We start from the raw sequence: 27,016 nt of genomic DNA, 5'->3' as shown, positions 1-27,016 counted from the left end.
TGCTCGAGGAATTCTGCACAGAAAAGGATCAATCCAAGAACCTTTTTTGCTGGGTGCACTGCTACCCACTCCACCACCATACCGTCTTGTTTTTGGCATTTAAAAAATTGAAAATAATCAATTACCCTTCACACTTACTTACCATTTACCAAATAAAAATGCCCCCCCTACTCCAAACAAAATATTAATTTAAAAAAATCTGACACTCCAGAGGAAACTGACTCTCTTAGTTACCGGTAAAGCATTTCTACATAGATATATATGTGCATCCACTTATGCCAAAGGCATTAGGAATATGTATTATGAAAACATGGGTTTACCTTGTAGATGATGGACTTAGCATTAAGGAAAAACAGCTCAATAGTGGCATTGTCCTTCAGGTAGGATATACTTTCTATGTAGAACCTGGAAACACAAGAGGGAAACAGCTTCAAAACATTTTCAACAACAAAACAACCTTCTCTTCTACAACAATAACTTGTGAGGTAAGTAATTTATTTGTCTTTATTTGTCTCTATACACCAAAGTAACACGGATATAAAGTAAAGTTCAGGCTGATATACATGATTATGCAGAAATGTGTAATGACTACAATGACCAGTGGGGGGCATATTGTGCCAACGTCTGACCCAGTGGACCAACAACCTTTCACTTCCCCACAATACAATTCTCTCTCTCACTAGGGCTGGTAATGATCCATTGTTAGATTCCAGATTGTGAAGGTGAGCAGATTTAAAAACAGACACACACGGACACATGGGCACCCCCCCCCCATGCGCGCGCGCACACACACACACACACACACACACACACACACACACACACACACACACACACACACACACACAGACGATGCCTTACACACATTGTTTCTGCATCATCAGTAGTATGTAATGATTCCTCGCACGCAGACTACTTACGCACACTCTTACACAAACCCACTTCTTGCAGAGCGGTGACGAGGGAACTAACATAATAGTGATGTCTAAATTTACCTCCAGAATACATACAAAGCCAGTGGGAGATAAAATCAGAAGAAGCTACTCATTGTTAGCATTTCACTGGTGAAGACAAGCATTAAATCATACAACATAAATAAAAGGTGTATAAAATATTAAACACCTCCAGTCAAACCTTTATGTATCCCTGTCATTGTGTACAATGTGACCTAAGCACACGTCCCTATCTATGAAGATGAGGAAAAAAGGTGTCGATCTGTGTTGTTGAGTGTGCAGGTATTGAGTGAAATGGATTGTCAGAGGATCAATATTGAAGGGCTTAAATCATGTTCCCCACTGAGCTGCAAGAGACAAATGTCAATGTGCTGCATGAACATTTAATTAAATCCACAGTGTTGATGAAGCCAAAAAATACTGCCGCACAGGACCAAAACAGAGGGACTGAATCGGATAGAGGTAGAAGGTTGGCATCTGCCTGGGATTTATTGGGTTCACCCTCATCGCACAAATACCACACAAACACACAACCATGTCAAACGTGTCTTGAAAGCATGGAGACATGTAAACAAGACAGAACTCTAAACTTGGTGTTCAAGGACACAGATTCCTCCACTACTGGAATAAAGAAACCCTGAATGTGAGCAAATATGTACAAAAATAAGCAAGTAGGAGAAAGAAAGATGGGCACCTCTAGAGCCTCTAAAAACCATGTATAGAATATCCATGATTTGTGCAAACAGGTTTCAGAGGACATGTGGATAAACCATGTCCTGTAACATAGGGACACACCCACTGGTACAAAATAATAGTGAATTAACCATTGCTTCGTAAACCATTGGGCAGTCTCCACGTAGAACTAAAGTACTTATTTATTTTGAAGTAGACAAAAATATTTCCTTTGTTTGCAGTAAGTTCTAGTGAAGTGTAATGTGGTAGTGTGCAGTAAATACAGATTATTGACTAATCTGTCCCTGTGATAACTTCCTTTTTTACATGGAAACAAATATTTGGTCGGTGCATACCCTCTCTATAAAGAGGCCACATGCATTTTAAAGATTTCTAGAAGAAACACTGCTGATGACAGTGACGTGCTCAGTTCAATAATAGATTCAGGCCTGACATTTGGGGTGATGACTGTTCCATTCACATACACAATTTACATATGTGTGTGGTGTGTGTGTGTGTGTGTGTGTGTGTGTGTGTGTGTGTGTGTGTGTGTGTGTGTGTGTGTGTGTGTGTGTGTGTGTGTGTGTCTGTGTGTGTGTGTGTGTGTGTGCGCGCGCGCGTGTGTCGGTGTGGGTGTGTGTGTATATGTGTGTGTGTGCACGCTAAGTGTGTCTATAAGAGACAGGTTGATTTCTGTGTGTGGAAAGAAGAAGGGAGTGTAATCTGTCTGACATTTGGAGAGATTGAGTTTAGATATTGGACTGAAATGTGTGAGAGACGTGGGGGAAAGACGGTGTGGGTCCAAATGGGGTCAAAGTTCACAATATCATTATCAAAACACCACCACTGCCACCTATTTATCTTTGTAAACACATTACAACACCATTACTACAGACACACACAAATGTTGCTATTAAACGTGGTCCTCTAGCTATCTATGGTAAATCAATGCAACTTCACTGAAATAACAGCGAAAGCTAACCAGCAGAAATGGCAGCTAATTGTACAATGCCACCATTGTTCACTCAAGCAAATGAAGAATGGGTCCATGTGCTAAGAATGGGATTTTACCGTAAAGTGACCTCATTATGTCATGACTTTAGCTGTGTCCTAAATGTCAACGTGGAAATGACTTCTTTCTAACATTGTTTGGCTGAGTTGATGTGCATCATGTAAGCTAAGTATGTTGCTAACCCAGGCCTGATGCATGGGGTGTACTGACATCCACCAATGGGAAAGTCACAAGGGGGTTGTAGTGGGCTAAGGTATTTGTTACTGAAATAAGCTTTTGCCACATTGAAGCTAACATAAGCAGCAAGCTAAGTTACAGCAACATGGCAAATGGTGGTGACTGGGTCACTTCTTAATCCTCAATCCTAAACTCCAATCATAACACCATAACATTAAAGATCTTCGTTTCCTCTTTTCACAGCACGTTCTTGTTATTGTGTGAAAAAGAAATGAAACAATGATTGTGTCTTTTAGCAATTATAGCAAAATTTGGTGATAACATCATCTGCCGTAATGAAAAGGTATCCAAGGATGCAGATGTCCCTTCCCCTGGGAAAGTTCAGCTTGTGTTGATGTGGATAGACTCGTCTCTCTTTCACAGAAGAAAGAGAGACGGATTTATGTAAAGTCGTGAACAGTACAATACAAAATAAAAAGAAAACTGAAGAAACCAGTTAAGAGCTGCATACTACTCGGACCCTATAAAGCTTGCATACAATTTCACTGAATTCTGTCCAGCAGTGTTTGAGCAAATGAGGACAAAAGACACCTCGTCAAGAATGGATGGGTAAGGGTCACTCTACATGTCCCATTTGGCTGGAGCATACATAGCACCGCATGAAAGACTTGACTTATTTTTTTTCCGCAGGTATTTTTAGTTGATTTTTGAAGAATTTTTTAGTGTGTCACTAGTTCTCGGTTTCATCATTCAGACATATACAGAAGGTGTTTTTGCTAAGAGGGGAAGATTAAAATATCTGCATACTAATAATATGAGTAACACTGGACAGGCTCTGCTCCAGAGCCTCAGATAAAGCCATTAGCTTTTATTGACACTTCCAAAGCCACAAATCACTGTTGTTTTCTGCACAGCGTGTTTGCATTCCCCTACAGCACTAATTCAAACAATGAGTGATTTCCCCACCACAATGCTTTGAAGTGTAGTTAGAAACAGTACAACTTGTAGCACATTTACTACCAAGCACTGATGAGACTATAGACACAGTTCATAAATGCGTTAGATTAGGATATTATTTCAACAAACTAATAATAAGAGGGGCACACCATGTCATCACCATTAGTTTCCTCAAAAGAATATTTTCCATCCTGTTTAGCATAAGAGTGACAAATGAACCTGTTACAAACGACACTTGTAGACAAATGGATTCAGCATACAAATACACTTCAGTCGCATAGAGAGAACATGGAAAGGATTATCTCTCTATGGGAAGAGCATTCAGATACATTGTGTCATGTAAACTTCATAGTCCGAGCAACTACTAGAACTATGCATGTAGCCCATACTAATGAGGTCTAACAGGCTCCTGATTGGCTATGATGGTGGGTCTGATGGGACTTAAACACTTAGGTCAAAGTCATTTCACAGGGGCCTGTCATGATTAACCCTGTTAATCTGCTCATATTAACTTATGAATGAATGTGCATAAATAAGGATGCCATATACCATCTCAAGTTAGAGACAAGTATGTGTAAGTTAGGTAAATGAAGAACTTACCTGACACAGAAGTAGAGGACAATTGGACCAGACTTCTTGGGGAAATCATGTTCTAATACCCTACGGTCCAACTGCAGCCAGCTAAAATGGCCTCTGATGAAAGAAAACATCCAATGAAAATTATTATTTTGACATGTTTAAATATCAAGCAAGAACTCAAATAAGTCTTAATGTCAGAACAATAAATATTTTCTCAATAAGTGTCACTATTTCTTTTCCTGATTTCTTGTTTTGTCTTCCCCCCATTTCTACCCTCCTCTCTTTTTTTCTGTGACTTTCTCAAGCACAGAGACAAACTGCGGAGACAGCTTATCACCCTAGTAACCCTGCATGGTCTCTGAGCAACTAAGCAACATCTCTCAAATTCTCCCTCCCTCAGTCTCTCAATCTTTTTAACCACTGAGTGGTCAGCTGAGTTTGCTCTTCCCAGAGACAAATGTACACATCATAGAATTAGCCTCAGAGGAATATGACTGCAACACTGATATTGCTTTGCTGAGATGACACTGGCTAAAGCATGTGTCACAGTTGAGTAAATGCCATTGAGCATAGGGCAGCCTTACCTGACATCAGGGGGTACATGAGATAAAATAAAGGAAAAAAAAAAATTCCACGACAATGTTTGCCTGGATCTACATCTTTTGTATGCTTCCATTAATAATTCTATGCTATGGTACTTTTGTGTTTCTAGGTCAAAGAACACAATAAAACTAATTTAAATGTCAGTTTTACATTTCAAACACAGGTATCATAGCAAGCCTTCTGCCAGAAACTACCTTACAATCTTTTGCTAGGCCACAATCATAGCGTCAGCCAAACAACAAAATGCTTTACCACCAGGGATCTATGATACATCACTTCATGGTTCAGTGTCATATTCATGATGGTCATATCATGGCATTTTGAGGAGAATGAAGCCGGCTAAAAATATCTGTATGTATCTGTAGTCAAACCCATATAATGGATATCTGAAGTCAGACATGATCATCATATCTTAGTGATTACCGTATTTTCTGCACTATAAGGTGCACCTAAAATCCGGTGCGTCTTATATATGGATTAATATTAATATTAATATTAATATTGGTTAAAAACATGATCGGTGAAAAAAAGCCGGCAGTCTGGCTGCCAGTCATGCTGCACTCCACCACCAGAGGAGCTCCCTCACAAGGCACTCGGGCCTACGCCCCCTAACAATGGTAGTCAAGGGGCGTCACCGAAGTCCCGGCTCTGACTGAGCTGCTCTCAGACGGTAGAGCAGACTGTAGGAGCACCGGTGATTACGTAGCAAAACATAAGGAACTTCCAACAATTCTATTAATAAAGTTTGACTGACAGACTGATCTCAGTATTTCCTAACTATTTGGCGTCGGAAATAACCCACTTTAAACTTAATTGGTCTTAAAAATGCCATTGTGCTGTCATGTGGAATCTAGAGACGGCCATTCTTTTAGTCTGTGGAAACACACAGCGAAACTGGCATAAAGGTGAATGAAAGACCCTCAAAGCTGAACTTCTAGCCTTTTCTGGAATTTCAAGAGCAGTCACTGCTAGACAAAGGTGCCAACGGGTGTGCTGCATTGATTTACAAATGTAGTTGATAGCTCTGGGCGGGCGGCGGAGGGGTGCATTCAGGCTTGTGTATTCTGTCTACAGCGACGTGCGGTGAGATTCACGGCGGTGAGACACCGACGTTAAAGTCAGCTCTAGGAGTAAAACAGCGTCATATTTGCCATTAAATTAGCAGCCTGACATTAAAAACTAGTTAAAAAATTGTTAGGTCACACAGCAGCAAATAGCTGCACCTCACCTCCAACTGGACTACCGATCGATCGAAACAATGTTTAATTAATAAACGAAGATGAATGTCGGTGCTTAAATATCTGCTTCGAACTTCAGATCAGGAAATAATCCGCTCTGTTCGCACTGACTGCACTCGTAATGAATTTAACCAGTTTTTAATGTCACGTATTTTAATATGCATGTTGACTTCTTTCTAAGATTACAAAATGATTAAGGCCCCATCCACACGATAACGGATATTTTAAAAACGCAACTTTTTTGTTGCATTTACGCCTTCCGTCCACACGACAACGCAGATATCCGGAACGAAAACGCAACTTTTTAAAAACGCTGGCCGAGGTGGATTTTTAAAAAAACGCTGGGTCTGCAGTGTCGTGTGGACGGCGTATCCGCGACTTTTTAAAAACGCTGACGTCTTGCCTGCGACGAAAACCGCGGTGATGTCATATTTATGGGCCCGTGTGTTGTGACAACAAAACACGGAGGATTCCTATTGGATAAAATTTGACTCAATACTGCCACCACATGGTTTGGCATGCTTATAGTAGTCTTCGAAAACGCACTGCTGCGTTTACGTGTGGACGGAGATTTTTTTAAAACGCTGTCGTGTGGACGGGAATCGTTTTTGATGCGTTTTTAAAAAGTTCCGTTTTTAAAAAAATCCGTTATCGTGTGGACGGGGCCTAAGTGATCAGGTTTCCTTGATGAGGCTCAGAATGGCTTTTGACATAACAATGGGGGCCATTCAAAGGTAGTCAGGAAGTCATGAATGCAATTATGACTGCCTGAGCAGCGCGGCTCTATCTAGTGGGTGGATTGCACAACTACAGCTGCTGCAGTTTATCAAATAAATGTTATTTATTTTTTATTGTGTGCGCCTTATAATCCGGTGAGCCTTATATATGAAATAAATTATAAAACAAACAAATTATTGAGGGTGCGCCTTATAGTCCAGTGCACCTTATAGTGCGGAAAATACTGTAATTATGTAATAAAAAAAGTCTAATCTACAAAGTCCAACTGTCTGATGAAAGAAGTACACTTCTTTTAGACTGTTGTCTGCGGGCTTCTTTAGCTGCTGGCATTTTGATTTGACTGTAACTTACGTTTCATCTGTGTATGCAATTCCAAAGTACTCTTTCTCCTTGAGGTTGAAGTGAGAAGCGACAAGGTCCAGCAAGTCTTTAGCCATCAGCTTGGGCTGCAGGGACAGAGAAATATAATTTCAGAAATAGTATTTCTCTCTGTAAATTTTCATTTATCAGTGTAATTGCATGCTGCGGTTTATCACAACATACATTAATTGGACCAAGTACAAGTGTTAGGGATTTGTGTTAATGCATTCTTGCAGCTACAGATTTACTGTAATGACTAAGCACTTTGACAAACACTGGGGAACAAGAAAGAAGCGAGAGAGGAGGAGATAAATGAGAAAGACAGAGTGCAAGAAAGATGGATGGAGTGTGTGGATGTTGCTGACAGTGCAGGGACCCTGCCTTTCTCCTACATCCCTCTCTTCTTTTCACCTCTTTGACCCACACCTCTACTGCAGAGTCATGGCTCTAGGCTTAACAAAGGTATTGCAGGGAGTGGGCGGGAGCTGGCAGGACTTTGCTAACTACTTAATAATATAGAAGACTGTCCAAGCTTTATATGACGAAGACCTCAATTCATCACAGCTTTTAGCAGACATCATCTCAAAGCTAAGCAAAGACTGGAGACTGCTGCCATATGCTCCTTGTTTGTCACATCCTGAGTAGCAGCAAACCCCACCCTGAGGTTAACCATGGGTGTGCCTCACTGCCTACATTTCATCACACACACACAGACACACAGACACACACACACGCACACGCACACAGACACACACACACACACACACACACACACATGTGTGCGCAAATGAAACCCACATTCAGCAGGAACACATGTACTTTGCATATAAACAAAAAGGGTGGTGGGAGGAAAACATAATGTGCGTAAACAAATGAACGCACTGCTACAAAACTACATGTGCGATAGAGTGCGTATAACTAAGAGGGTCCCCTGTGGTCCTCTCCGATCTACTCAGTGAACAACTATAGTGGCAGAAGCTAGTGAGAGCTATTTAAAGAGTAGGTGATGTCATGCAGACAGCAAGCACAAGCATACACACATTTGCACACACACAACTCCAATGACCTAGATCTCATTTATGCATGACGCCTACAGAGATGCTGCAACACAAGAAGGCTCAGGAGAGAAGGGAAACAACGGAGAGGTGCTGAGAAGGGGATGCAAGTGTCGATTCTTCCTCATATTTCCATGTATCATATCTACGTACCAGATAATCTAAAATAGGAGTAAAATCTGACTGCCATAATCAGACAGTCTGTGTCAATATCCCCTTCATTTTGTCTCAATGTCCCCTTGATGAAGCCCTACAACAAACCCTGTGTTAATTGTTAAATCATGCAGGAAACTCACAAGATCTAAAACTCCACAATGTAAAACTCCACAACAGCAAATAATACGAATGAGGTTAGAATCCTTTTGCAGGCTGCTGAAATTTCTCCACATTATGTTGTATTTGATTTTTGCCCTATCTCAAAATGCAAGAAAGGGAAATGTCCCCAAACCTCTGGCCGCGAAGGTGTTGGACTATGGTATTTGGAAAAGCCTGTGTAGTCATGCTACAGCAGATACTAATGGCAAGAATATCGGCACTTTTAATTCATTATCATGTTGTTAGCATTTTGTAAATGCACATATACACTTTAGTGTAGGTGTGAGCAATGTGACAGATGCAAATGCAAGTGTATTTCATACCAAAACTAGCACTAGCTTGTATTTTATATAGCAAACATTATGTCTGGAATTTAATGGCAAATACAATCAGTAGATTTATTGAATTAAAAACTAGTTAGTTACAACCCTATGCTATAGACTATCAAACTCTCATTAACTGTTTCTCTTTGGATAGAGTTGATGACACACCAGCCAATCCCAGTCAGTCTCTCTGCCATTCTCACATTTGTGAAAAATATTGGTCTGAATGTAGGTTATCTTTATAGTATTAGCGGTAATACATGTTTTGGTTCCAGCTGAGACACATGCATTGGTCGTCTCTGTCATTACCACGCAGCAGTAAATTACCATGGCAACAACATCAACTACAGTACATATGTGACTCCACAAGAAAACATACTTTTATCGGACGACATTGAGTAGTTGATACATATAGTAAACTATTTTAAAAAATGATCAAATTAGGTTAAATGAGAGAGAGAGAGAGAGAGAGAGAGAGAGGTACACCGAGAGAGAGAGAGAGAGAGAGAGAGAGAGAGAGAGAGAGAGAGAGAGAGAGAGAGAGAGAGAGAGAGAGAGAGAGAGAGAGAGAGAGAGAGAGGTACACCATCTATTAGACAGTAATGGTCTGTGCTACCTTAGACAGCATTACTACTAATAGACATTTTGCCTCCTAAGCAACACAGGTAATTAACAGCGTAAGAATTATGGGGATCAAATGAGGAGGAGACTTGCTACAACAAACCTCCTGACAAGTGACCAATACCAGCAGTAGCTTTTATAGCTGGTAGAAATTCAGAAGCCAATTTTTTCACATAGCTAGTCAAGCCCCCGACAGCCCACTGGTAAGGAAAACATACTCAGCACCCCACCAGAAACAGTTAGACATATGTGTACAGATCTAGCATTTTACTTCAGTAAACCCCAGAATACTATAGCTGGTTATATCAATATTGCGATGGGAGAACAAAAATGATATAAATATTATTGATACACTGATTATGATATTATAAGGATACATACAATACTGGCCTCATGTACTCATAATCATATGCTTAGAGAACTGCCATACAATGCATCAATGGGATTTGTCAGCAGTGTGACATGAACTCCTGTAGTTGGGCAGATATCCCTGAAGAACCAAGAATAAGTTTGCTATTACTAGCAACAGGAAATTCCTACAACCAACTCAGGTTCTCAGTGATAATGTCCAAATATGACATTCCTTGTCATTCCTTTCACAGATGTATATTTTTATCAAGTGGTGTTATTGGTGGCTATCGTAAATCTTTACAACCTGATCAATAGGTGGATTGGCCTTCTTGCACATAGTTCACGGCCAGTGAGGCATTGCTCCACAAAAAAGCACAGAAGACACTCTATCAAAGGTTGCACAGACGGAAAGGGATGTGGAAGAGTAACAAATATTAAACGATTCTACTGGGATCAACTGGATGGTCAATCCTTTACTGTATGTCACTGACAGAAATGAGATCCAATTTTTGAGAGGCTTGCTGACTGGTGTGCTAAAGGAGATTAAATTAAAACTTTAAGAGGACCTCCTACATCACAGAGCTCTTTAAAGATCTGTGAACACACAAAATAGTTTAGAGGTCTGTGGAACATAGGTTGCAATAGAGTAAAAAAATATTTTGAAAAAATTGTCTGAACTCCTCGCAAGATAATATATGGTCAACCCTCCAACAAATCCTTTTTGGGGGAGGGGGGTTGGGGGGGGCGTGAATGGCCAGACCTCAGTTGGCAGCAGAAGACAGCTCTGTAATTCTATGTACTGCTGTTAATAATGTATTGAATAAGAGAAAATCCTTTCTGGAAATCTTTTTCCCATGCCTTCACTCTTTCAGATGTCATTGCCAAATTGAGGCAATGCAATCCATCACATTGTGCATATTATGTAGTAGACAGAACATGTTTTCTCAACAACTACTTATTTTTAAAGTAACTGTAAAATCTTTACACATATTACATATGACTGTATTGTTTTAATGAAACTCTTAAAACTCGTATCGTTTTGTTTATTTCTTTGTTAATTCTTTCTTAATGACCAAGAAAAAGAAGAATGGGCAGAACAGAGGAAAAGATGGATGGACACAGCTGCATCAGAGAGAATTGGAAAGAGAACGAATCAAGGTAAAGGCAGTAAAGACAGGTGTAGAACTGAGTGGAGAAAAAAGATAAGGAGAATGAGGAGTGGAAAGTCAGCGATATGGCAAAAGATATGGAGGGACACAAAGATGTATCATTTTGAAAGAGAAGATCAGTTCTGGCAGAGTAATCAAATCACAAAATCAGCAGGCCTATCCTCAGCTCTCCCCTCCATTTTCTCCTCTCTATTCCCATCTCTTCACTGTCATCTTACATCTCTCAATTCCTAATCCTCCATCTCACTTTTCTCTCTCCCTTTCAACCTACAAAGATTCAGCTTCAGTCATTTTCTTCCGCTTGTTCATTTTCTCCTGTTTCAAGGCAATTGTTGTCTTGTGTTTATCATTTTTTTCAGGCTTTCCACCTTTTCAAGGGGAATCAGCTAATGGTCAGATTCAAAAGGGGATTAATGTAAGGAAAAGTGAAAACAGCTTTGAAAGAAAATGCTTTAAATGCCAAATTATGAACTTCTAATCCAGATTGTATCGTAAAATTACCTAACTTCCACATGACTATTTAATCTTATAGAGAGAACACTTGTCTGAAAAGTTTAGTGGCTTGACTTGGCAAAGGAGGGAGAGTTTGTTGCATTGTGGATGCTGCTGCCTTTGCTAAGATTGAAGAGAGGCCTGGAGGATTGAAGGCTCTTGGATGTCAACATCAATATGACAAGTTCAGTTGTGTTGTTTCGATAACAACATATGTGGTGACTGTTGGAGGAGGTCCTGATAATACAACTTGTAAATACAAAGCGGAAAAAGTGGAAGCCATGATGTACTCTGCAATTGCTGAGTTTCACTCGCAAATTTTTCCTGCGTCATTTCCATAGACATTTTACTGCGTCTTGCTAGAATTGAATGTGACGCCATTTCCAGTGGCAGTGCTGCATTCTGTCTGTCTCATCAACATGCTCAAATACGTATGAGATGGATGTAGAGATTGTACATCTAGTGTGATATTTAATATCTCCCCAACTAGAAGACACTTGCAGTTGATTTTCTTCTTGTTTGAATCAGCTGATAACTACTTCCATGTGCTGTAGGCCAAACGTGTAATATGTCTTTAAAATCTGACATCTCACTCATGCCTTTCTACTAGAAATCCCCAATAGGCCTCTATTACAACCTTCATTGGCGTCTCAGAGATGGAACCTCCATGATGCCTTCAAAGCATTTCTACAGAGCAGATAGGCAAAATAAAGCTCCACAAGACCTGCGGGGAGCAGGCTGTGTGTCTGTAAAGGGAGAGATCAGGTGAGCAGCAAGAAAGTGCAAAGTCACCCTCTGCTGCCCAGATTTCCCTCGGTCAGCAGTTACACAGTCCCTCGGGAAGCCAGACATGACTTCCCCCTGTAAGGAAATGAGAGTCTACATGGAGAGAGAGAGGAGAGGAAAGACGGAGATGAAAGAGTGTGTGGGGGGAAGGGAAATTCACCTGCACGAGAAGCTCCAGCTTCCTGTCATCCAGGAGATGGACTTGACATCGCCTTCCCTCTGTCATCTGAGAAAGAGAGACAAAAAGTTGGTTTTTAACGAGTTTGTTTGTAAAGTCATTATTATATACTTTCCAGACAACAAACCACTATTTGGGTATCCACTACTGTCAAGCATGCAAATAGAATGATTTTAACTTTAAAAAAATCCTTAACATACATTATCACCATATCTTTTATATAATTTTATAAGTCTATAATTTTCATAAGTTAGCTGAGCTAACTAAACATGCAGCAGTACTCTCATTATAACAGTATTCATCAGTCCAGTGACAGCTGATGATAACTCAAGCACTTCTGTAGTTGAATTTATATTTTATGGCTAATTCTAAAACAATAGTTATAATAATTATAGTAGCTGTTTGCCAGATTCAGGCACACTCATTGAAGCAGGTGCAATGGTGAAACATTTAACCACAGGAGATATGGTCTGCATACACACACATTAGACTATGTCATATGGAAGATTGAGCCAAGATATTTTAAGACCTGCCTAGAAGTTTGATACTTTGATGATGAAATTTCACAGGAAGACGGGGCTCGGAGGAACACAAACACCCCCAGCTTCTCTCACACTTCCTTCATATCTGGAAGATGGGGAGTTAGAGCAGGACAATAGGGTAGTGGTCTCTCTCTCTCTCTCTCTCTCTCTCTCTCTCTCTCTCTCTCTCTCTCTCTCTCTGTGTGTGTGTGTGTGTGTGTGTGTGTGTGTGTGTGTGTGTGTGTGTGTGTGTGTGTGTGTGTGTGTGTGTGTGTGTGTGTGTGTGTATGTCTGGGAAGGGGGGGGGTGAGGAAAAGGAAGAGTGGATATGAAGTGGGAGACTGCCACCTCTGTTGACAACTCCTTCCAAACATTGATGTCACAAGCACAAGCATAACCGGTTTAAATCTCTTTGCCAATGGGATCATAATGGACACTGGCATCTCTTGCAATTCAGTAAGGGTGTGTCACCAACATGAGATACTCTCACCATTCATGCCAGCTTGCATCGCAATAACAGGAAGGAGGTGAGATTTTAGCAGGGAGCTGAAGATACCAGAAAAACGAGGCAGTAGAGTAACATAGTTTTGTCTCAACACTCATCCCTATGTGAATTCTGCTGGATGACTAAGGGTGTGTGTGTGGGGGGGGGTGTAGGTGTGTGTGTGTGTGTGTGTCTGTGTGTGTGTGTGTGTGTGTGTGTGTTTGTGTCTGTGCATTAGTGTGCCTCCAAGCTACTTTGAAGAGTGCGGTGTACCCACTCACCATTTATCTCTTGTGGTTTAGATTTGGTGCACCAGTGCACCTGTGCACACACACGCACACACATTCATTTTCCAACACTTAGTGTTGTGTTCTTCAGCCACACTCTTTGTTTAGGGTTCCATTAATGTCTACTATTATGACTTCTAAGTGGCAGGTCAGTTGAGTGAAAATGACTAATTAAATTCAAACATAGTGTGCGTAATAGAACAACCCTGAGATGATACGTGTATCAAAAGGAGATAGAACTAAATGTCCACTTTCTATACCCTGCACAGATTACCGGTTCATCACACAGCCAGTGCTCGAAAAGCAAAGCAAAGGAAGAATTATTCATACTCAGATCGATAGCCAATTTAGCCAGCAATTCACCTGCAAAACATTCAACAAGAAACAAAAGGACAGCAGCAAACGTAGTCAAGATCTAAACCCAAAGTTACTCCTTCTTGGCATTAAACATGTTTTTTTTTCTCTATTATTGAGTCTGTACATGTGAAAGGGGAGAGCATAGCACTGAAGAAGCATCTAAGTGCTTTGTTCTTGTCTGCAACACTTTGACCTGCAATGTAACCAGTCCACTGTTGTAAACATGTTATAAACAATACATTAGCATGTAACTTGTGGGTCTGAGAGAATTTTAAACTCATAATGCATGTGGTCACTTTCTACTTCCACCTTGTCCTGGTGTGTGATTCATGCCACATGAAACACACCAACATTTCTGACCCATTACCAGTCCAGTTTCAAACAGGCTAATGTACATCCTGAGACCTGACTCACCAGCAATGAGACGAGGAAATGAAAATGAAGACTATACAGAAAGCACACATTAGCAACGTGTCATTATTTCCCTGGAGCTGGCAACAAAATCCCAGAATCCCATTCGGACAGCTGACAGTGATGCTCGGTCAGCTCTGGACACATTAGAGACCATTACCTTTAAAACAAACGCTGGCGTCGAGGTTCCCAACAAAAAACCAAGCTCCAGGAAAAAAATTAATCCCAAAACGAGATATGTCGTGTTATTGTCAGAAAATCGTCCAAAAAGCCCGCTTTTCCTGACCGGCCTAGGGGAGGAGGCACATCAGCATCCATATTAGTGACCGATAGTTCAGGTTCATGAGAAGCGACGCAGCTCTTGGCTTATTCCCAGCATCACTTGAACGTCACATCATATCTTCGCCATTAAAACTAAGGCGCTAATCAACAGAGACAGAGAGAACACCGGCTTCGCCTCCTTCCTTCCGACAGCGGTGAGCTTCTCACGGTGTCAACCGACCAACCCCCTTTGGCTACCGGCACTGTGCACAAACGGTGAGTGGACGTGAGGGTAGAAGGAGACCGTACCAACGGTCAGCGGCTCGGGGGGGGGGCGGGCGGCTCTACCGGGAAAAAGGAAAGAAGCTGAACGTATTCCAGGCCGCCTTCACTTGGTCAAGAGCTCCGCTTCTCGATGTCATTTGAGTTGCCTCGAAAATACGGGAATAATGGAGGCAAGATGTGGAGGCGGGGAGAGGAGCAGACAAGGGGAGATTTTCTGCTGCAGCTCACAGCCATGAGAAACTGCAGACCCCCCCGCCCCCGATCCGTGTCCTCTTCCCCGCGTGTGTGCGCTTACAAACACACATCTGTCTGCGAGCACATCTGTAGGCTGCCCTCAATGCAAGGGACGCACTGCCGCTACACCACCATCAGTAATGGTCCGTCCAATAGCGACGAACTTTATAATTGCTCATAAATATCTGTGAAATATCTTTTCCTATTCCAATTTTACCGTCATCCTAGCACAATTCTAGTGGGTCGGTCAGCTTTCCCTGGATCTTTGGACGATATTATTGATAGTAACTGGGCAAATCCTCAAATTCATTTTATCTGACTGTTGTCAGTCATTGATCTTTTACACACTGGTGAATTCCTCGTCTTCTTTCTGAATGACTGAACCTTTTAAGGCTGTCATTTTCCAAACTGAATCATGATACACTCACATGTCACTAATGAACTTTTATCTGTGGAATTATTCAATCAGGTGTTTATAAGCCACATCTTCGGCAGTCTTTTGGTGCAAATGTACCATACATTTTTAGACAAGTTGCTGGCATAAAAAAAGCACATATTAATAAAAATCTATTAATATGATTGTGTGGAGTAGACCATTAGATATTGATTCTATGTTGTGTTGAACTGAATTGATTAACAAGAAGAATCCTGTTCATTTATTGTTTTTGTGTGTCCCAACTTTCCAGCATTTGCCATGTGCATACATTTCTACAGACCTAAAATGGTCACACAGTTCTGATAAAAAGTGTTTCAGTGAAATGTCTCCTTTCAATTTTTTCAAACACAGATTCCGCTGCTCCCCAGTTTGGCTTCCCTGGATGATTCCTGGCCGTCAGTTCGCTGCAGCCGTTAAACTGAGGCTCTATTTTTATGACCTAGATTAGGCACATTGGTTCACCTTACACAGCTGCAGCAAAAACCGTTGAAACCACAAGTAGTTAACATAACAAAATCCAGTTTTTGCTGCCATAAATAGAGAAGTAAATGTGCTGTAAAGACTAAGCAAAGTGTAAACCTGCTGTCAATGAAGTATTTGAACAGCTCAGCAAGTAATGGCTCACCTGCTTCCTGATTGTTATTACAAGATGAGTCGCCAAATCCCCATGTTATGAAACCAGTGTTAGGTGAATTCCATCCATCCATCCATCCATCCATCCATCCATCCATCCATCCATCCATCCATCCAAATACAAACGTACATAGTTACATATAGTACACTGTACACATCTGCTAACCCATCAGTATCAGTGATACATTATACAGTACTTGTTATCTAAACATAACAAATTTCAGATAAGGAGAATATGGGCCATGTGAATGCAGATTACATTTAATAAGGTTTGCTCTTGAATGGTTCAATTGTTACCACACTGTAGATTTTTCTGAAAGCTCAATCAGCTTAGTTTGTTGAATGCAGAGGGTCACATGAGAAACATGGAGGGTTTTTAAAAAAATATTTTTGGCTTGTTCCAGACACCGGAAACTGGCCCGTCCAACTTAAACATCTCCAGATGACTGTCTTTGGCTTTAATAAATACACCCGTCTTTTCTTGGCTTTCTCCAGTCAAATACATATCTCCCTTTATTGGAAGCTTCCTCACTTTGCTATTACAAGGGCTCTGTTGTTTGAGCAATGGTGGGGAGAGAGAAGGAGACATTGCAGGAAGTGGAAGAATGGGGTAAAACTGATAGAGAGGGGAACAAATACAACATCAGTAGGAAGATCCTGAACACTTAGCAGCAAGACATAATGAATGATCTTGTTTGTAATAGATGTGAGTGGATACAAAGGAGCTGAATGGGGGGGGGGGCAAGGCAGGAAGGAACAATGACAAGCAACTGTGATTTAGTGAGCTGTCCACTGCTTGTGCACCTTTAACTTCTCCATACACGATTACCTTTAAATGACCTACTGAGACCAATGCTATGAAGCACAGGGTGAGAAATACTTGAAGGCATGATGTGTCTGGACCCAGACAGAGCTCTGTTATGGAACCAATGGACTTCTATTCTGGGCTGAAGTGTGGTTGTAATGAGGTGCTGATCTGGTGTTTTTCTCTGGCAGTGGTCCAAAAGGGAACGATCTGAAAAGGTGAGTTGGGTTTAGCAAGTTTTAGGGTCGAGCAGGGGAATATAGTTGATGGTCTGTGCTGGAAAAGTTAACCTATATTGGTGGAATGTGATATAAACAGTGTTCAAAGGTTAATTGAAACAAGATGGAGAATCTCTTTAACCCTGGCTGGGAGACACTGTGGTAGGCACTTGTGACTGACACACACACACACACACACACACACACACACACACACACACACACACACACACACACACACACACACACACACACACACACACACACACACACACACACACACACACACACACACACACACTTGCACTTGGTGCTCCTCGCTTCTGTGTTTGTGTCTCCCATAGTTGTGGACTCTAAACAAACACATTAAAAGGCCTCACTTTTAGACTGACACCAGCAGTTCCATGATGATTAATGATGCTGACATTGTTATAGCTGAATAGGCGTTATGACTAACCGTCAGTTTAACGTACTGCTATCTGCGTGTGGTGCAGATCAGATTACAATACAAGATTCAGCAAAAAATACTGTAATTCTCAAAGTGTGAAAGTTCAAGCAGAATGGTTCATTAGAAACCTGATGGAAAAATAATAGTAGGGACAAATCTCTATCCAGCGCTTCAGAGTGAGACAGATCTGGGAGGTTCATGGAAAGGCAGCCAGGAATGTCTAGAGAAACGACTGACCAGGAGAGATCTGTTTTGTTTGTTCAAGTGTGTATGTGTGTGTCTGTGAGCTCCACCCTCCCTGCCTGTGAGTGACTTTGGAACTGAAATGTGGTTCCAGTTAGGGTGTTTTTAAATTGAGAAACGCACTGGCACTTCAAACAAACCAGTTATTTCTGTGTCCAACTCTTCTTTGTTCTCATTTCACTACTAAGCTCATTTCCCTGGTGCTTCCAAAATTGTTCTTACTGTTTAAGTGGCTTTTTTTTCTCATATCTTTACACCTCATATTTTTACACTTCTATCAAACTGAAAAATGGAGAATACAGTACAGTATACCAAAAAGTGAGTCAATAGTTGACTCCCTTGTGAATTAAAGAAATAATAATAAGACAAGATGAAAGCTTCCCACGAAGGCAACGACTTACCATTTTGCATTAGTAAGGCAAACTGGAATATGTTTTTAAAACCTCCAAAAGGGGTGATTCCACTGTTGTCCGAGCAGCTTTAGACAAAGCAGGCATTTGGGCCATACGAAAAATTCCAAATCAGGTGGGACATTCCTCAAATTCCAATTCAAAATGAAAACTTGGTTAAAAAAGTAGTTAGAAGGACAATGGTCTTGTGTGTTTTTGAGTGTTACTTTGTCATGTGTGTCCCTGAAAACGTGGCGATACCTTTCCATCTTGTTTTGGATGGCATGAATCGGAAGTGATACGATAACTAAAGCAGTGTCTGAGGAGGCACAAAGGACAGAGTGGACACAGCTTTAGTGATCTGTGAGGACTTAGATTGTCAGTGTGTGTGTGTGTGTGTGTGTGTGTGTGTGTGTGTGTGTGTGTGTTTGTGTGCGCGTGTGTGCGCGTGTGTGTGTGCGTGTGTGTGTTTGTATGTGCGTGTGTGTGTTTGTATGTGAGTGTGTGTGTTTGTATGTGCGTGTGTGTGTTTGTGTAATTCAAATTCACTTTCATTCACAGGGGAAGGATCTTTTTCCCTTATATCTCCTCTCTTCATCAATAATTTACATTGTGAGAAATCACCGTAGAGCTGAATGACCCGTGTTCACTGATACTTCTGGAAATACATGATAAAATCAATGATGTATGGTTTGTCAGGTACTGGACTGCTACTATGTATGAATGTATAAACTTTGTGTACATGTGTCTGAGTTAATGTTTCTCGCGCAGTGCCTGTAAACCCCTTGAACCGTGAATGATGATTTTTCTACCCTCTATATCAAACCTCTTCATCTCTCTTACTTCTTGTCTATTTTGGTTCATCATAAATGACATACACATACACAGTTTGTGGCTTCAACTCAAGGACACTGTGTACTAAAGAATGTTTGAACTCCAGTGGCCACTATCCTCTGTCCGCAGACTGGACAGAATACTAAATGTAGCAAACATTTAGTATGCAGAATATCAAGCAGTCCTGTCTGCAAACTGTGTGTGTGTGTGTGTGTGTGTGTGTGTGTGTGTGTGTGTGTGTGTGTGCGTGCGTGTGTGTGTGTGTGTGTGTGCGCGCGCGTGTGTGTGTCACATTTTAATGTATTCTACTAGCCTATTAAACATGTGTCCAACAGGGAAAGGACAATGGGGATTTTGGGCAAAAAGGGTCCAAATGGGTCCTCTTTGTTCCCTGCTAATTTCAACCTGTGTGTAAGTACAGCGTGTGCATGTGTCCTTCAAGGGCTGACGACCTTCCAGGCTTATTACAGAGCCACAGTTCAATGTCCTTCAAGGCTAAGCTTGTAGGAGCTTTCATTCACACATTATGTTTGAGATAAAACTCTTGCTTCTTTATCTTTGTGTCATGTCCACAACAGCCTGCACCAGCACATACACATGAACATTTGACCAGCTTCATTCCCCTGTTCTCTCCAAGGTAAGGCACAAACAAAAGTTGCCATGGCAACTCTCCAGATCAAGCAAGCACTCTGCCAGACATGTAGGGCAGTAAGATGAGGAGGAGTCACTGTACACAATCTTAGGACACTGTATAAGGCTTACGTATAGTCGTGTTGTAGCATTAAAGTAAAAGTAATGTAATGACACAAATGTATAATACAGTATATTATGACCCCTGGCAAAGAGAAGAATCTGAAAAACTCACAACTTAAGAAAAGCAGGGCCATCATTCCCCACCCTTCACTCTACCTCCCCTACTCCCCTCTGCTCCGCCTCAGGCTATACTGGCTCAGGTGGCATAAGATGGTTTGTGTGTAAGACCAGTATGGAGAAAGACATATGGGATCGAAAGACAAAAGCAAACTGTCTTCAAAGACAGTGAGGAAAGACATTAGCAGGGGAAGAGTCTGGGAAGGGTAAAGCAAACAGGTGAGGTGGAAAGTGGGAATAAACTAGAGATGAGAGAGAGACTGCATAATAAAGGAAACTGAAGCAATGGACAAATAAGAGGATATGAAGTGAACAGGCAACAGCCTTTCTATCATCTTCCTCTGGATCAAGTCTGAGGTGACAAATAGAGGAGTCAAAGTTAGCCATATCCTGCTGGTCTACCTCCACTGAGTTCTACAGCTGAGATTTATCCTTCTATAGCTTTGGCTCAATGTTACTGTGCTCCATTACTACACACTTGATTCCTCTGAGCCAGGGTAATGAAAAATGACCCGCTCATCTGCAGGGAGAGCCCTTTGGCAAGTATGTGTGGTCTGTGTGTGTGTGTAATTCGTCTTGTCCAAAGGGAATCCCATCACTGTAAAGGTATTGAATGTCTCATTTGGTCTTCGCGCCTTGAGTAAAGCCAGAATCTGAAGATAGGAGGTGGAAAGCTTTTTCTTAATAAATTTAATACACCTGATGAATCATGTGTGGCAGTTACAGACAAGAAATAAATGCAGTTTTTAGATCTAGTGGCTGGATTTTTTTGTTGAAAGATGTACAGTGTCTTGTGTTTGAAAAAACAATTCATGCATACAAATAAAAAACAGAATAAAAAAGAGCTGAATATTCTATTTGAAGATTTACATGTTCTTCCTTTCTTTTTGATTGTCATTAACCAATTCATTCAAACAGTATTTAGTATACATGTTCATATTTGCAAGAAAAAATAGTTTGCTAATATTTGCAGTATTAAAAGATGTAAAAGACCTTCCTACTTTCACATCCATCACAAAATAATGACTAATATAATTTAGTTCATGTAGAGCAGTGGCTGAGGACACCTCCTGAGAAGTCCATGATAAAATCTCAAATATTATCACTGCATCATATTTCCCTCTCTCATTAAACATCAGGGGGAAAAGAAGACAGCCTCCACGTGGCCTCCCCTGCAAGTAGCCAAAGAGCAGTTGCAAGGTTGCATGCTCTTAGGCGAAACTAATGTCTTCACGACGTCTACCGACCACAGCTCCGGCGCTAGTGCTTCTCCAAGTCAACGTCGAAGGTCTCACCACTGCCAAGATCAACATCCTTGAGCAAGTAGCCAGCAAAAACAATGTGACATTGATCACCCTGCAGGAGACACACCAGGAAAACAAGAACATCCTGAGGGTCCCTGGGTACACTTTAGCCGGCCACACCGGCAAAACAACATGGCATTGCCACATTTGTCTGCAAAGACATGGCTATTGAAGTCGCCAGTGTACACGGCTGGTGCTGGGACATCTGGCAGGGACGATGGGATCAGTCTGCTGGGTGGTGGTTTGTAGACGTTGACGATAGTGGTGTCTTGTGCTTTAGTGGCAATCCATTCAGATTGCCTCTAAAGTACTCTGGGGATTGCGTCCTCAGGGGATTGCCACCAGACAATCCCCAGAGGACGCAGAGACCGAATGGATTGCCACTAAAGTACAAGACACCACTATCGTCAACGTCTACAAACCACCACCCAGCAGACTGATCCCATCAACCCTGCCAGATGTCCCAGCCCCAGCCGTGTACACTGGCGACTTCAATAGCCACCATACAGACAGGGGTTACAGCAACACGGATGCTGATGGCAGCTTCCTGATAGACTAGGCCTCCACTTTAGATGCCACACTCCTGTACGACCCAAAGGAGCCATGCTCATTCTTCTCTGCATGATGGAACAGCACCACCAATCCAGACCTGGCATTTGCAAAATGCCGTAACAACCAGTCCCTCCCTGTGAGACGCATCCCGGACATGTTCCCTTGGTCACACGATCGGCCGTCACTCATCACCATTCCATCGTTGGTCAAGCCTGTGCCAGGGAGAGATGTCGGTGGAATCAATCAGCTTCACACACTCAAGCCGACAGGGGTGGCACACTCTGAACAAACTGACAGGAAGGTCAACAACTCCAGCACAATGCCCCATCACTGCAGATTCCATCGCATCGCTCCTGCTGAGTAATGGCCGCTTCCCCAATGCAGACAAGGACTTCACTAGAAAAACATCAGCAAGAGTCCACGAGCTGCTCAGGGCCCCAGGATGCAACAACAACCTGTTGACCAACTTCACGGCTCATGAGATGGATCTGGCCATACAACGCCTAAAGACTGGCAAGGCACCAGGCTTAGACAGCGTCAACCTGGAGTACTTTAAACATCAAGGCAAGAAGGCAAATGACTGGCTCTGTTCCTTCCTTTCTGCATGCCTCCAGTACTCACAGCTGCCAAAAGTCTGGCACCATGCCAAGGTGATTGCCCTGCCGAAGCCAAAAAAGCCAAGAAATGACCCTAAGGGATACTGGCCAATCTCCCTCCTGTGTGTTCCCTTTAAATTCCTGGAACGCCTCATCCTGGCACGCCTCACCCCAGTCATCGAACCCCCAGCTGCCTAAAGAAAAAGCTGGCTTCCGAAGCGGTAGGTCGACAACAGACCAGGTGACCCTTCTGTGCCACGACATAGAGGAAAGCTTCCAGGCAGGAGAGAAGGCCGGTGCTGTCTTCCTGGACCTTACAGCTGCATACGACACTGTCTGGCTGTGCGGGCTCCACATGAAGCTTCTGGAGACCATTCCCACATAAGCACATGGTGAGCTTCATCATGAACATGCTGAGCAACTGCAGCTTTCGGCTCCACACCTGCAATGGCCAAAGCAGTAGGGTGAGAAAGCTCAGGAACAGTGTCCCACAGGGTTCAGTACTGGCACCACTTCCGTTCAACATCTACATCTATGACCTACGTGAAACAACATCACGGAAGTACGGCTACGCAGAGGACCTGGCCATCTTGCTCAGAAAGCCATCTTGGGAAGGAGCAGAAGAGGGGCCTTTCTGAGGAAATGAACATCCTGTCCTCATACTTGAAGGACTGGCACCTCAAGCTCAGTGTTGAAAAGACTGTGTCAACAATGTTCCACCTGTACAACAAGGAAGCCAACCCGCAATATCAACATCATGGTTGACAATTTCCCGCTACAGTCCAAGTCCTCCCCGACATACCTTGAAGTGAAGCTGGACTGGACCCTGTCTTTTAAACAACATCTGGACAGCGTCAAAGGCAAGACCACCGATCGTGCTGCACTGATAAGGCGCCTAGCCAGTACCATGTGGGGAGCCACCACCAAGACACTGCGTATCTCCACTGAGGCCCTGGTGTTTCCCTCAGCTGAGTACTGTGCCCCAGTCTGAAGCCGCAGCCCTCATGTTAAGAAGTTGGATGTTACCCTCAACACTGCCCTACGGATTGTCTCCGGATGCCTACGAGCTACCCCAACCAACCGCCTGTCCTCGCCGGTATCGCTCCTGCAGAGGTCAGACGAGAAGCAGCCATGCTTGCCCTCGCTCGGAAGGCTAAGCGGTGTGAATCCCATCCCCTCCACAAGGTTGTCATGGAGACACCACAGCGGTCACACAAGCCCAGGAACTGCTCCGAACAACACCAGCAGACACCTCCAAGGCTTCCTGGGTGAAGGCAAAATGGAGGGACCAGTGGAAGGCAGCCATACCATCACGGCTTCACCTATTCATTGAGGACCCAACAGATGTTCCTGGCCAGCATCTCCCCCGCAATGAATGGACAACCCTCAATCGCTTGAGGACTGGTGTGGGAAGCTTTGGTGCAGCAATGCAGAAGTAGGGTCTCACAGAGAGTGCCCACTGCAAATGTGAGGTTACACCACAGACTGTGGAGCATGTGACTACCAGCTGCCCCATATACCAGCCACCAAATGGAGTCTGTGGCTTAATAGACTTAGACAGTGACACACTGGACTGGCTTGCTGCAACGGAGCTGGAGGTCTAATGACATACGACAGAAGAAGACTGAACATCATCGTGACAACTTTCACAAGGAAACATATCCTAGACAGATTATGGCTGAGATTACACTCTTTTTTTAAATTATGAAGGTTTGAATATTTTAATTTTAGGAAACTGTCATACATTTTCTGAAGTCTCTGGAAGCTATGATAAACACAGAAATTCAAACCTGTTTGGCAAACGGGGACACCGTGTTAGAGGTTATGATTTCTGTACTAACAGAGGATCTGAGAGTCCAAGAGAGGGATTTCCTCAGATATTCACCAGATTCCACTGGTAATCCCTCTGGAATTACATTCTATACTGAGGGCCTAACCTCTGAATTTAAATCATTATAAGCCCCTAGATCCCCATCACTAATGCAACAGTTAAACCATCACTTTATTCAAAAGAAGACGACCACTTCCAAAATCCTTAAACATGTGTGCTCTGGACACTCACATGTAAGTGTGTCCCTGGACTTTGGCACACTTAGAGGATTTAAAAGGATGCCAGCCACATTTATCCGAACTGAATAAAAGCACAGCAAAAATAATACAACCAATGTGTTTAATCATGCTTACGATCTACACAGTCTTCAGAATGACAACTAATATCTAAAATACTGTTCATATTTATAAGAAATTAAGAGAGGCAGACTAAAAAATTACTCATAAACTGGTGCCAATGAAATGTTTTGGAAGATAACGGTTTTAGTGGAAAGTGGCTTCGATAGCTGCCAACGGTTATGGGCCTTGACACATTTGCCTCTCAAATAGAGGTGCTGACTTTGTGAGAAAATAATACTAAGCTGGCAAAAATGAAAATCACTCCAACCTGGAATTTTTTAGTTAATCAGTTACAGATTTATTTATTCATTAGTTTGAATTTGGTGTTCAGAACAAGTTTTAGGTATTCATCACAGGTCTGACATTTAATGGTTCAGTTTAATTTACTTAGGTATTTATTACTGTGACTGCATTCAGTTCAACTGTTATCCAGTTTCTGATTAGTTTTTTGTCTGCACCAACTATTGTTATTAAATCACGCTCAGAAAATATTTGATCTCTAGTTGTGATGTGATAATGTCTGAGCTGATCGACCCAGTGTGATGGCAAGGTGGTCACCACATAAGGAATTGAGTTTGTTTGCATTCAAATGTTTGTAATATATCAAGTGAGGAGCTTTGCTTCCAAAGGGTGTTCTGGCATTAACAGATATTAGTTTCTGGCACCACTAAGAAGCTTATGTTGCACTGTGACTGAAATACATCACACATAAGGGAGCCGTGTTGTTAACATGTCACAACACTTAATAAAATTTTTTCGAGAATCTAAGTATCAAAGAACAAATTTATAATTTATAATTTGCTTCATGGGTGGAAAACACACACACCCATACACGCACACGCGCACACACACACACACACACACACACACACACACACACACACACACACACACACACACAAAGCTCAGACATAACACGGTCTTGACCCGACATCCTTTTTCTCATTCACCTACATACTTTCACACTAACACACTGAGTACTGGGAATGGAGCACTGGACATATTTTCCAGACAAACTATGCAAATAAGACCCACTCCTTAAGGAGATAATGTAAACAACTTCAACCACCAACAGAATCTACAGAGTTGTATGTGTGTGTGTGTGTGTGTGTGTGTGTGTGTGTGTGTGTGTGTGTGTGTGTGTGTGTGTGTGTGTGTGTGTGTGTGTGTGTGTGTGTGTGTGTGTGTGTGTGTGAGAGAGAGAGAGACCGAATGCTAGAATATCAAATGCAAATATGCCTCTAGCTAGCTGCAATTACAGCAACAATGAATAAATAAACAAGGGACTGCAAAATTTTAGACAATGTACATTGTGGCCTTCTCCCCCTCCCATTATCAAACATCTCTCAGTTCGTTCTGGGAAGAGATGTTCTCACATACAAATCCTGAATTGGCAATGAGAACAAAGATTACTGACAGACAAGGATAATGATTAAAATTCTTTAGCAGGATGTCACAAGTTCAACTTCATCAAACATCACTGGGGTTTAAAATAGAGGGAGACTGACTGAAGCTGGGAAACAACTCAAATTCATGAATTTATTAATTGACATCAGCTTTGGTGGAATATGATAGTATTGGATTTTTGGAGAAACTGAACTAACACATGTTGGGATTCAGTGGAACTGTTGTTAATCACAGTGGCCTGCTCTTCCAAGATATCCTCTTGTGTGAAAACCCCATGGATGACAGAGTGCCCATAGCTTATCAGACCACAAACAAAGAAGTGACACAAATAAACCAGCTACAAGACAGACAAGGAATTGTATAATTTTGTAATGTTAGAGTTGTGCTGCTGTGTCTCTGCTTCCTTTCATGCAGGGGCTGGGAAAGGCTCTGCAACAGAGCTATTCTCACAGGAAACATGACCATATGAGTCCAGTGGGAATAAAGAGGCCCAGCTTTCAATCCTAATATGATGCAGGGGAGCCCACAAGCTGACAAAAGACTCAGCTGTAATGACTGGGAATGTCATATGCAACATAATGTGAGATTTTAAATATGGAGAACTGTTCTCCATGGAATTCTGTTGGTAGGAAACAGCTTGGATGTAAGTTTACTTTGCATCTCAGAGAACTGGCTTCCTGTCAGCTACCATTA

The 27,016-nt window shown here is 42.1% G+C and overlaps 1 protein-coding gene across 9 annotated transcripts in view; it reads right to left on the bottom strand.

Moving 5' to 3' along the window:
* frmd4a (FERM domain containing 4A) overlaps positions 1 to 27,016 on the bottom strand; it is a 93,977-nt gene that overhangs the window by 22,467 nt on the left and 44,494 nt on the right. For 8 of the 9 annotated variants that reach the window (XM_068312431.1, XM_068312430.1, XM_068312429.1 and 5 more), the window contains exons 2-5: positions 12,562 to 12,627; positions 7,281 to 7,375; positions 4,372 to 4,464; positions 321 to 405 (exon numbers count right to left, since the gene is read on the bottom strand). In XM_068312431.1, the coding sequence (XP_068168532.1) occupies positions 321 to 405; positions 4,372 to 4,464; positions 7,281 to 7,375; positions 12,562 to 12,627 (339 nt within the window). Of the gene's footprint in view, positions 1 to 320; positions 406 to 4,371; positions 4,465 to 7,280; positions 7,376 to 12,561; positions 12,628 to 14,799; positions 15,045 to 27,016 lie in introns of those variants that run through there. The other variant, XM_068312432.1, reaches the window with a different exon arrangement.

This window comes from Antennarius striatus, chromosome 4 (assembly GCF_040054535.1).
Source record: "Antennarius striatus isolate MH-2024 chromosome 4, ASM4005453v1, whole genome shotgun sequence".
NCBI classification, from domain to species: domain Eukaryota; kingdom Metazoa; phylum Chordata; class Actinopteri; order Lophiiformes; family Antennariidae; genus Antennarius; species Antennarius striatus.
Note: the sequence above shows the minus strand (reverse complement) of the source record. Positions and strands in the feature narration are given on the sequence as shown.